This window comes from Pogona vitticeps, chromosome 1 (genome assembly GCF_051106095.1).
Source record: "Pogona vitticeps strain Pit_001003342236 chromosome 1, PviZW2.1, whole genome shotgun sequence".
Classification (NCBI taxonomy): Eukaryota; Metazoa; Chordata; class Lepidosauria; order Squamata; family Agamidae; genus Pogona; species Pogona vitticeps.
The window spans coordinates 84,911,103-84,924,204 of record NC_135783.1 but is presented as its reverse complement, the minus strand read 5'-3'; the positions used below and the strand labels follow the sequence as shown (position 1 = coordinate 84,924,204).

The 13,102-nt window shown below is 38.6% G+C and overlaps 1 protein-coding gene across 5 annotated transcripts in view; it reads right to left on the bottom strand.

The window, feature by feature from the left end:
* The window catches only part of ARHGAP18 (Rho GTPase activating protein 18), a 107,009-nt gene that overhangs the window by 43,560 nt on the left and 50,347 nt on the right, over positions 1-13,102 (bottom strand). For all 5 annotated transcript variants that reach the window (XR_013540629.1, XM_078383375.1, XM_020790731.3 and 2 more), the window contains exons 2-4: positions 9,280-9,479; positions 4,568-4,803; positions 1,575-1,647 (exon numbers count right to left, since the gene is read on the bottom strand). Coding sequence is in view for 4 of the 5 variants with exons in the window: in XM_078383375.1 (XP_078239501.1) it covers positions 1,575-1,647; positions 4,568-4,803; positions 9,280-9,479 (509 nt within the window). In the remaining variant the exon portion in view is untranslated. The remainder of the gene's footprint in view (positions 1-1,574; positions 1,648-4,567; positions 4,804-9,279; positions 9,480-13,102) is intronic.

The following is a 13,102-nucleotide window of genomic DNA, read 5'->3' as shown; positions in this document are numbered from 1 at the left end:
AGTCATGCTTACTGTATGATTCATTTACTTCAATGGAAGAAAAGAACAAACCCTTTATGTAATGAGTCCTATGTTATAAAGGTACAAAAGACCTCTGGGCTTATAGTTAGTTTAGGATTAAATTAGGTATGAAAGTACAGATGTCTTCAAGGCTTGAACTGATTGTGATGTTCACAAGGAGCACTGGGACTTTCAACTAGAAAGCTGGAGGCCAATGAACCTTTCTACTTCTTGCATAACACCTGACCTGTATGAAACTCTCTGACAGCTCCAGAGAGTTTCAAAGCACCTCACCCCTTGATTCCCCTTTTTTTAGGCATGGGATCTGCAGAAGGAAGGGCTAATTACCTGCCTCCTACTTCCACTGATGAGGAAGATGTTGGTCATTTTCTGCTGACTCTTATGTATGATTTTTAATCAACCATTTTGATATTGTCAGATTTTACTTCATGTTTATTTATAAAAACAGTTGGTATTCAAAATTTACCTAAGGCTGGTTTATTTGAAGGATTTAAAAAAATGATTCAGCTGAAATCTAGATGTCAGGTGTAGTTTACCATAAATAATCCTTTAAAACTCTCTCTCAGGAGTTTCACATATGCTGAAAGGGCAGGAATATATAAAACACAACACAGGGAATGAGATGCAGCTATATAGTTCATGCGCACATAGTCTGTTCATGTTAAAGAGACCAGGTGGCCGAGTTGCTATTCAACAACAAGTAATGTTACTGCAACTAATGCAACTGTAACGCAACAGAAAAGTTAGTGGCTCTTGTTCCCGTGTGCTAGCCTTCCCTGATTTCCACCCATTCTAATGGGGTTGATAGAACTGTTGTCCAAGACATCTGGCGGTCACAAAGTAAGGGAAGGCTGCCCTGTTTCTGGTGAGGAGCTGCCATGTCTGTGATGACAAGTCAACAGACAGTCATGATGCACATCAAATGCCTTGAGTGGGCTAGGATGATACCCTTATTTTGAGGGCTGAACTTACCTACATTAATTGTACATTAGCTGGAATTTTAAAAATGTAATGGAAAATCTTTTGTATATTACAGGAAACATTACTGCTTAAACATTCAGTAAAATGCTGAGATATTTTAGGGATGCATATTTGAAGGATGAAAAAGGCATGTACTGATTTATCTTCAGAACAGAACTCAATGACCAGAATCCTATTGCTGTTTGCATAACTTGCCATGGCTAACTGCAGTTAAATGAGAAGGTGCTAGGGTCTGTCTTGGTTATGCGCTGCACCTGACTGCACAATAGTGATGCACATGGCACTTCATTAATTAAATACAATTAGCTGCAGCAAGTTATACAGATCTATGCAGGCATCAAGAAGATTCCAACCAGTAACTAAATCCACAGTTCTGGTAGGGAACTTGGTTTTCTTGGATATGTTTCAAAAAGAGGCTTGGGGTGTGCCAAAAAGAGCTTCCTTTATTGGATATATATTGAACTTCTTTCAATAAGACATTTTCAAAATCTTCACTTGCTCTACAGTACAGAATATAATTTATAAGAGCACTGTAAAGAATAAAGCCATATAAAAATCTTGTTCAGATTTACCCTCTTTTCTTTCCTCTTGTACTTCATCCTTACTTTCTCTTGTTCTTACAAACTGGTGTTCGGTGCTACTTTCCTAAAATGCAAATAAGTAAGTAAGTAAGTAAACAAACAAACAAACAATTTATAAAACTTTTAGAAATCATAGTCAAATGGCATTGCTCCCATCTGATCTTATTAGTAGCATTGCAATGCTGATACCAATACTCAATCCTGATCCCAGATTATAACATCAGTGCAAGAAAATTACAGGAGGGTACATGTGAAGAAGCTCCATGACTAATGGGAATCCCCACGGAAGTTACACAATGGACTTCTCAGTGGACTCCAACATTTGCCTAGAAGATGGTCAGAGTGCCAGGATCAGGTTTGGTTCTTGGGCTACTTCAGTTAACAACCGTAATGGGCAGCCTGACACATGGATTTATTTTTGCCACTATGAAGCTAGCTGGACATGAAAACATTCAGCAATGCATGCATCCCAATACCTCCGTTAGCAGGCTGAAAAGATAAAATGCCCAAATGCAGAGCTGGGGCCCAGCTACCATTAAACTGTCAGGAAACAGCTAAACAATATTTCCAGAGTGCTTGATTGTTGTTGGATATGAGGAGAATGTACAAAGAAATGGTTGCCACAACACCATTTTTAAACTTAGAAATTTCTCTGGGTCTGACGTTCTCTGACACTGCATGAAATGACCTTACTCTTTCACAGATATTATTAAGTATTCTAATATTTAATTAGAAAGTGGTCTAATACAAATATTAATCTAACAAGCTCTAATATTTACAGAAGCTTAGCCAGAATAGAAAAACTAGACCTTCATGGAAAAGAAGAGCATAGTCACAGAAGAATTTTGGAACATTCAGAGAATCCCTGTGTGGAGAGCAACTTCTAGATATACTTGGTGTCTGGCCTTTTCAACTGCAGATAGTGTGCACGCTAAAGGGACGTCTGGTATGGCCAGGTTCAGAAATGAGCTTTGGGGGCTTTGAAGTGCTGATTGTGAAAGGAGGACAGTGCGTTGGAAGTTCTGAATTCTTCTCCACTGGTGAGTGAAACTTTGGGTTTTAGAAAACTAGTCCTTGGATAACTCGCCAAGAAAATGAGGCCTGGAAGCAAAAGCATAGCCAAATGGGGACCATCCTGCCCCAAGAAAAAGTGGACTTTATGCCAAGCTGCAGTTTCCCAGGGTCATCTCTGCAAATCAGCCCCCTAACAAAGGAGCAGTTTGAAATGAGTCTTCTACCCACCATTTGCACATGGCTTAGTATAAAGTACATGTGTGCCTGTCCTTGAGTCCTTTTTTTAAAAGTACTGGGACATAACTCAAGCTCCTTCCAATTTGGCAGACAGAAATCAGATCATTCCTGAGAAAAATGGGAGAGACCTTGACCTTTTTCTGCAGTTTGTATAATGGAATTGTTTTCTCCAGGACAAATGCAATCCACACATTACTCCAAGGACAGGTTCACATCCGCATATGTAGCTACTCTTTCCCCCGGACACTGCACTTAACCAACAGAAATAATGATAGTGAGATCATTCTTATTTCAGTACATTGCTATCCTTCTCTGTTGAGTCACAGACTTTCAACCTCTAAATGGGGAAGTTGACATATGAACACAGTAAAAGAAGGATACCAATGAATGCAACTGTTGTGCATAGAATCCTGGCTTCCTTTGAGAAATGTACTACTCACAGAAGTCTGGATAACACAGATTAAACATGAAACACTGCTGGGATGCCATTTGCAGACTGATCTAGAAGCATATTTGGTTTTTAAAGCTTCTGTTTGGTTTTTACTTCACAACATTGGTTTCCTGTATCTTTAGTGGTTTGTTTTAGATTTCACTCTGCTATAGTTGCCTTATTTTCAATGTTTTGTTTAATGTTTATGTTATGAATTTTGTATACTAAAATATATAATGGATATTTTATATTACAAGTGACACTGGAAATGCTAATATCTTAATTATGATAATAAACTTCCTGTGTACTTTATATCTGATAGTTATATTCCACAATACAATGATCTATACAGAAACATATAGAGTAGTAGCCTAGCTACTAGTTGGGTGAGATAGAAATGTAAACATACATATATGATATTTAAAATAAGATATACACAGAGAGGGACTGAATAAAAAGATTAATAGTAAGTGGCTGAGTGATAAAAATTTAAATGAACTTAACATGCTGCTTATTCTATCAAAAGCTGCAATTCCACCAGTTTAAAAGGAATACACACACATTTCTCATCCTGATTCAGTGGGAAGCACAATAGTTCTATTCAGTTGTGATTTAAAGTATGTAGAGTTGACGTACACTGTGGGGAATGTACTAGCCTTCCACATCATCCCTTTAATTGTCTGAATTGGGGGAGACTGAAGTGATCCTGAACTGCCACATATGGGGAGGTTATCTGGATGCAACGGCTATATCCTCTTCAGACAGTTGCACTTCTACTATTAAAAGACAACAGAGGCGGCAGGTCTAATCCTCTCAATATTACACATGCTAAAGCACAACTAAACAGAGCTGGGAAGGTAATGCCACAACATTGAAAACAGTACCTTCTTCTACTCCAGATTGTCAATGGAAAGGCAAATTGACTGAATGCAAACAGCTAGTACCGGGATGGTGCCAACCCACACAGGATGTGGCATAGGCTGGCACGAATGGCAGGCAGGCAATTCTCCCTTTGGTCATGAAACCCACCAAGTGACCTTGAGCCTATCATACTCCTTCAGTCTGGCCTAAGTTGCTATGAGGACAAAGGGAAGGCAAAATGTAACTAGAATAAACAAAATGGCTTCACATAGTGTATAAGCAGCATGTAATGTTTAAAAGCTGCTTCTAGGAAAGGCCCTTTGTTGTGATTCTTGCTCCAGGGTACAAGACTGTATCTTACTTCCCATTAATCCCTAATAGCTTATTTTGATAGACAGCATTTTTAAGAAAGGCCAAGCCAAACCACAAACCAGGAACTTACTTTTTCCTTTGACTCATTTTGTTGCTTGAAGATCTCTCTCACATCAGGAACTTGGTACTGTTTGTTTTTCTTCCTCATGGTCTGTGTCACAGTCTCCACTCGCTTCTGCACGGCTGCTGCCTGAGTACGAGTGAGGGTAGCCAAAACCACCACACTTTCTTGAGAGTCTCCTGAAGCCTCGCCAAAGAGGTTTGACAAGCCGGCTTCTTTCAACCATTCTTCTTCCAGTTCCCCCTCTAAGCCAGGTAAGAGAAAAGGGAAAGTGAGAGGTGGGAGAGGGCAGAAGGTCATATGTTTGCGATAGAAGACATTATGCTCAATGTGCCCAACTACACATATTTTTAAAGGAGGATACAGACAATTTAAAATATTAAGTTATAGCTTTACGGGTATTCCCTCTGATACGCCACTTTGTCTACAACAATGGGTCTCAACCTTTTTCGAGTCATGACCCCCTTTTATAATAGTCAAGTAACCTGCAACACACGGAGGTGTCAAGTTTGCATAAAAAAGCATTTTTAATGGGGTAAGGCCATCCTTTTTCAGAAAGCAGAGACTTCTTTCTCCCCCAAAAGGGCCTGTTTCTCATACATACACATATGTGATAACGGTAATATCCGGCTCCAAAAGGTCAAGGAAGAAATTATTTAGCAAGGGGCTAATTAAATGACCCACAACTCCCCAGAAAACACTTTGTGACCCTCTTGGGATCACGACCCCCCAGGTTGAGAAACACTGGTCCATAAGTAAGCAATGGGGCTGCAACCAAAGTAAGACCAAAATCTTCATCAGACTTTCTGGTGAGTCTGAAGGAAGAGGTTTTTACTTCTCCTCATTTATCCCAACTGCTGTTTAATTAGTTTTCTCATGTGGAGCAATCTAGTGGGGTACACTGACTTGAATGGGGAAAAATACAGCATCCACAGCTCTAGATGCTGGTGATGCCAGTGGAAGATATTTCTACTTTTTTATAAAAAAATCTTTATTGAATTCCCACAGACTCCCTCCCACAGCAAACCAAGACTGGCCACATTCATAAATAATGGCAACCATAATATGAAGTTAAATGCATGAAGGCTTGTGAACCTAAGGACCACTCACCTACTCTCTTCTCGCCTTCTACTTCCTCCACATCAATGCAATAAACAATGATGTATAAATTGTATACATCATTGTTTATTGCATAAATAAATAATGTATAAATGGCAAAGAGACCAGTGCCCCTCATTCATTGCAAATTCCCTGTTGTTCTCCATCTGATTTATTTCTGGCATATGGGAGGGCTATATCTCCACAGATTTAAGTCTTTTCAATTAATAATTGAAGTTCTGCAAGAATTTAATTAAATGGGACGTGGTGGTGCTGCGGGTTAAACCGCAGAAGCCTCTGTGCTGCAAGGTCAGAAGACTAGCAGTCATAAGATCAAACCCACGCGATGGAGTGAGCCCCCGACGCTTGTCCCAGCTCCTCCCAACCTAGCAGTTCGAAAGCATGTAAATGCAGGTAGATAAACAGGTACCACCACAGTGGGAAGGTAACAGCATTCCGTGTCTAGTCGCACTGGCCACATGACCACAGAAACTGTCTACGGACAAACGCTGGTTCTACAGTTTGGAGACGGGGATGAACACCGCACCCTAGAGTCGGACACGACCGGACTAAATGTCAAGGGGAACCTTTACCTTTACCTGAAAATTAAATTACAGGTATTAGCTAAAATCCTGTTGCTTAGCAAAGTAAGTTGCACTCATGTAGGTCCACTGAATCAATGGTGATTCAGTAAGTCACCTCCACTGTTAAGTTCCATTGATTCAAATCAGCCCACTGTAGTTGTGACTTACTGTACATAGTAAGGATGCAATCAGACAGCTGGAAAGGCATGCATCTGATCACACCAGGAAAGATCCCTCTGCAGTGTGCTAAAAATTATCCTAAAAATCCTTAAAAAAAAAAAAAAAACCCTAAAAATTAGGATTGCCTTTTAAGGGACTCCTTCCATCTACCAGGGAATTGTTCTAGCCCTGCCCCAAAAACTAGTAGTTGAACAACTGGTCCAAAAAAAAACCTTGGGCATTGATTGGGTTGTGCTGCAGCCATGCAACTGCCGGAAAATAGATCGCACCAGACTACTCCACAAGTAGTCCAAAATGCATTCTATTTCCCCATGTGATCATATCCTCAGTCACAATCAGAGCATGCCCATTTAAATCAATGGAACTTACACAGAATCCACCTTGATTCAATGGACCTACTCTACTGCAACTTACTGTGCAAGCAACAGGATTTCAGCTGCTATATTATTAGTACTACTTGTGCCATTCTTTTGTACTTTGGCTGCAAAAGCTATTATCTATTATCCTGAAAAAATTAGGATTGCTAATAGAAAACTAGATTAAGAGTTAAAGACACAGTACTTTTTAAAAAAGTTTTATTCAAGTATTACACTATTTTTTCCTAAGTAAAAGCTGGTTCTTAATAAAGAACAGTCTATACATCACACAACAGTCAGAAGCATATCTTTCATGAACATTTATTAGATTAGCACTGAAACCATACTTTAAAAGAAATGTCTGTCTTATTATATGATTAATAGTTTCCTTCCTTGCTTAACAGTTAATAGAGGTCTTATATCTAAATTTAAGATAAGAAAATGATTTTTTCCAGAGTATAAAAAGTATCTCAAAATGAGATTGTCTTTGATTTGCTAGAAATAACCAAACATTAAAAACCAGACTATTTCTAAGAATAAAACCAATAGATTAAATGGAGACAAAGGATGTTGTACAATGGATGCCAGTAAGCTCATTTAACCGTTTCAGCAGAGAAGAATCAACCTCTCCTTCTAGAGCAAAGGCAATGGACATCCTTAGCGTGTAAGGAATCTCACTCCTTTTTGCAGTTCCTTTCCGAGTCCAATGCAAATCAAAGGAGATTGTCAGAAGAAACCCTTCTCTTGGTCTCATTGCCAGTGCAGGCATGTTTGATGGGGATACTAGAGGCAGCTCCCAGGTTATGGAATGCTCTCCCTCAGGAGATGAGGCTGGGCCCTCCCTTCTGTCCTTCTGCCATCAGCCGAAGACCCATCCTTTCAGGCAGGCTTTAAACAATCACAACTGAGTCCCAGAACATCAAATTGAATTTAAATTAATTATAGTTTAACCAACATTTAATGTTTAACTTACTATGTTTTTTTATTCTGTTCTTTTAATATTATGACCTGCCTTGGGTCCCCTTATCAGGAGAAAGGCAACCTATAAAACAAACGAAGTACACCAGATCTCAAAACAGTTTGTGGTCAAAATATCTACGCCCAGAAACACACAGCTACAGACACTTACATTTCACTCTCCAGGAGAAGAACCTACCTCCAAAACCACGCAGCCTCCTGCAGTCTGAACTTCTGATTCATTTTTTTAAAAGGAAACTGTCATGATGCTTCCTGAGAGCTGTAGTCTCACTGCCCACGAGGTTTTCTAGAGAGTGCCTTCTAAAGGATTACAACTCCCAGGAAGCAGTGCAAGTGCCTCCTTAAAAAAAAAAAAAAAAAAAAAAAAAGAACATTTACAATACGAAACACAGACCAGAGGAGGCCATGAGGTCTCAGAGGTAGGCTGAAATTCCCAGAAATTTGCCTGGTGAATTATTAGAGAATTCTGAGGGTTGGAGTAAAAAAAAAGAAAAGAAAGAAAGAAAGAAAGAAAGAAAGAAAGAAAGAAAGAAAGAAAGAAAGAAAGAAAGAAAGAAAGAAAGAAAGAAAGAAAGAAAGAAAGAAAGAAAGAAAGAAAGAAAGAAAGAAAGAAAGAAAGAAAGAAAGAAAGAAAGAAAGAAAGAAAGAAAGAAAGAAAGAAAGAAAGAAAGAAAGAAAGAAAGAAAGAAAGAAAGAAAGAAAGAGAAGAGCCTTAATTTTGTACCAAGGGTGTGGAACCAGATGCAAAGACTGAAAGGTCTGAATCCGAGTCTTCTAAATTTAAAGAAGAGAAATGGTGTTACAGCGGTGCCTCGCACAACGATTGCTTCATACAACGATGAATTCACACAGCGATGGGTTTTTTTGAGGAATTTCCCCCATTGTTTAACTATGTTCTCTATGGGGGAATTTCACTTAACGATGTCCCTTTTTGCTCATTTAAAAGTGTCTTAAAATGTTTGAAACCTATTTTAAATGCTTGGATTCCATAATGCACCTTGTGAAACATGTGCAAACTTAATTTGGTGTTCTGAGTCGTCCTTAATTTTTGGTGATTTTTTGAATTTTCTCTCATTGGATTGCATTGAACTTTCCATCCAATGCATTCCAATGAGAGAAAATTCAAAAAAATCACCAAAAATTAAAGACGACTCAGAACAACACCAAATTAAGTTTGCATAGGGTTCAGGAGGTGGGCTAATGATTGCAAGCATTTAAAACCTATTCCAAACATTGTAAGGCACTTTTACAGGAGCGAAAAAGGACTTCGCAAAGCCATTCAAATGTATTGAGTCGGCTTCAATACATTCCAATGGAGGAAACATTGTTTCACTCAACGATGTTTCCTATGGGTTTTTTCACTTAAAGACGGCAATCCGTTCCAATTGGAACGGATTAACCGGTTTTCAATGCATTCCTATAGGAAATGGTGTTTCACAGAACGATGTTTCACACAACGTTGATTTTTTTGGAACCAATTAACATCGTTGTGTGAGGCACCACTGTACTTAGTTTAACTGATTACCGTCAGGCTCTTTCACCACAACCACTTCTTGTTCTTCGTGATTATTGCCTCTTGTTTCATTGATGTTTTCAAGTTCTTTCCAGTAGTCATCCATGGATAATTCATCCAGTGAATCCTGAGAACCTGAGCGATTATACGGGGGTTTTCCTGAGGGCTTCTTAGAGTTGTCATGGTTCATTGTGTACTGGCCAGATCTCCGGCTAGAAAATGCATATAACCAAAAACAGACCCTTAATAATTTTCCACCACAATCAAAACCATTAAAGTAACAGCACTGATTCACCCTACTTACAAATTTCATTACAACTCGCAGCCATTTCATAAGGCTTTATGCCATGTGATAAAACCGACATTTAAAAGCAATAACTTATCTTCTAAACCTTTTTTCTAAAAATGAATTTTGAGCAATACTTGACAAAAGCTTCAAAGTTTTGAGAAGCACTGAATGTATTTACAAAATTACAACATATAGTGAAAGGAGAGAAATTCCAATTTCTCAGAAGTCTAAATTTATTTTCAAAAAATATTCCCACTGGTTTAAACAACAGTTTAGGACTCCCATCAGTGTTTGTAAAGAGACCATTCTGGTCAGAGCAAGGCAACAGTTGGTTGAATCATCCAGCACTTTGTGAGTATATTAAGAGATAAACACTTTAAATATGGATAAACTCTCCTGGGATGATTTGTGCTAAAACACAGAAAACAAGCTGAGCATAAGGTCATCCTTGTGTTTACAACTGAGACAGGATTTTATCTCAAGCTGTTTCCACTAAAGAATGTAGCTTTCTATAGGAACCTTATTATTGCTACTAACAGCACTGTCAAAGCCAAGGATTTAAAAGCTTAATTATTCCATTGCTAACTTCATATGTAGGATCTCTTTCCACATTTATAAAATATTTGTTTTGGTTTCTTCTTAATTTCCTGCTCTATCAAATATACCTGCAATTTGAACAAGATATTGTACTTAATTAAGACAATACATTACATATTGAAGAAACAGGTATCACCTCTGTTATACTGAGTTCAAACTAACAATTTCAAAATTATCCATCTGCTATTTACACTCTGTGAATTTTCACAGCTACTGCTGTTCTACTTGGTTGTGTTGTTATGCACCATCAAGTGTCATTCAACTTCGAGGGTTCCTAACAGGGTTTTTAAGGTATGTGAGATATTTAAGGATTGGTTACACCAGTATCACTGCATAGTAATTTTCCATGGCCAAACAGGAACCCAGGTCTCCTTGACTCCATCACTCTGTCCACTGTATCACACTGGCTCTTCCTACTTTGTTATTAGGATATAATCTGTGTAATTATATCTAGCATTTGTAGGCATGGAGAATGATTCAATGCAGATACCTGTGTTGCCATACGCCAGGAATACTTTTACATTTCTCACATGCATAGAACAAAAGGCGCCACAATCCAGTCACAGTTAAGGTTTTCAATTTAGAATGTTTATATCAAGTTAGAGAGCACACTGAATGAATTTGCATCTGCACTTTTAGCTTATGCATCACAACAGACAAAATATATGTACAGTGGACCCTCTACTTACGGAATTAATTCGTATTGAAACAGTGGTTACAGGTCGAAAAGTCTGTAGGTCGAGTCTCCATTGACCTACAATGCATTGAAAACCGATTAATCCGTAAACGGCCATTTTTGTTCCATTTTTGTTCCGTTTTGGTTTTTTTCTGGTCTGCAGGTCGATTCTCTGGCTCCAAGTCGAACCTAAATTTTGTGTAACTCGAAAAGTCTGTAAGTCGAGGGTCCACTGTAGTTGTTCAGACAATACTGAACAGCACTATACATAATAGGCAAAAATGATGACTAGTTTTGTTTTCTTTTTAAATTGCATCGAACAATTTCATGTTCAATGTATTCGCGAAGAGTTTCATGGCCGGGATCTAATGGTTGTTGCGGGTTTTTCGGGCTCTTTGGCCGTGTTCTGAAAGTTGTTCTTCCTAACGTTTCGCCAGTCTCTGTGGCCGGAATCTTCAGAGGACAGTGCTCTGAAGATGCCGGCCACAGAGACTGGCGAAACATTAGGAACGACCTTCAGAACACGGCCAAAGAGCCCAAAAAACCCACAACAACCAATTTCATGTTCTTTAGACATACATGCGATTCTCTCCATCTGAATTGACTGAGCTGTCCTTTACTGGTGCCACAGAGGTAGAGTAACAACTGAAATGACGTAATTACATGAATCTTTCCTGACTGAAGTCCCATATTACTGGACCCTATCCAAGTACTTGAATCATTTAAATATTGTCCCAACACCATGGGAGCCACCCATAGATAAACAACTGGATTAATGTTTTGTTCTAAAGCACACCAGTAATGGCAACAGTGAAAGTATTCTGCTGGCATAGTCGCAGAATGGGTGGGAGAGAGTGAGAAGTGCAAAGTCTCCTCTCTAACTCCCATGCAACCCCAAAACTATATCTGGAAGGTAGGGAACCTATGGGAGCCAGTTGGGTGGTGCCATGGGAAAGAAGGAGGAGGAGGAGGAGGAGGAGGTAAAGTCTTTTGTAGCCATCAGTAAAATACTAAATTTAAGCTATTGTCTGGACAGTAGCACATGCAATGGCATAGATAAGCTTTACAAAAACAGAATCATGGTGCATCACTGCATTTTAAGAAAGAACAGTTCGTTTTTTAAAAAAAATCAGAATCATACGGCAGGGCATAAAGGAAAATAAGATACATGCTAATTGGTTGGTTGAGGTGCTCAAGAAGTGGCAAGCTGGCAACTGGTAAATTCTAGTTACTGCTGGGTGAACCTTATTTTCTTCACCCTTTTCAAGCTGGATATATGCTAGATGCTGCAAATGCAACTTTCCTGGTTATTCTGATGACTTCCACCAAGAGGGAGATGGGAGGCTGAGAATCTGCTGATTATTTCAGACCTATCAGAGCTTTTCAATACTATTACCCATTCTATCTTTCCAAACAACCTGCCTGTTAAAAAAATGGAAGTAATGACAACAACACCTATTTGACCAGTTTGCAAAAGAATACTGGTCCAAAATTCCAGTAGAGAGGTGTAAGAAAAGCATTCATGGTTACAGGAAGCGACTGATTTCAGTTATTTGTTTCCAAAGGGGGTGCCACCAAATATTAAGTTAAGGATGTAAATAATTTTGGCCAGTGTATTTTGGGGTTTCTGTGTGGCACTGTATCAGATTTGACTTTTCTTCTCTGTATTTTGTGTGTGTGTGTGTGTGTGTGTGTTGTTCCAATGAAACCAAATAAATGAACATGTGAGTACCAAAACATTTGCAACTGCAACAATTTTCTGAGAGAAGAGTTGCCTTTTCTGACAGAATTGCAAGGGTACCAATATTTTTGGCCACGACTGTACAATAAAAATAAAAACAAGAACTGTGATACCTTTAAGACTAACAAATTTATTTCAATGTGAGCTTTTGTGAGTTAAAAATCCTCTTCCTCAGACACACCCTCAGTTCCCTCAGATGTGTCTGAGGAAGTAGATTGTGATCCAGAAAAACTCAAATAAATCTAATACTGTTAGTGTTCACAGTGCCACCTTTTTGTTTTTAATCTTTATTACTTTGTACAGTTTTAATATTCCAGATTGTTGTGATCTGATACTACTGTATTTTTCTTAATTGTGTCATTTACCATTTTCTGCTGTGAGTCACCCAAAATGTTACCAGGCAACTTTATACAGCAAACAATAAACAAAACATTCAAAAATGCAGTTTAAAAACACTTTTACCCACAAGAATCCCACTCATACAGGGTTTACATGAGTATTTGGAGTCCATTTCAGTGAACCAATAATAGTA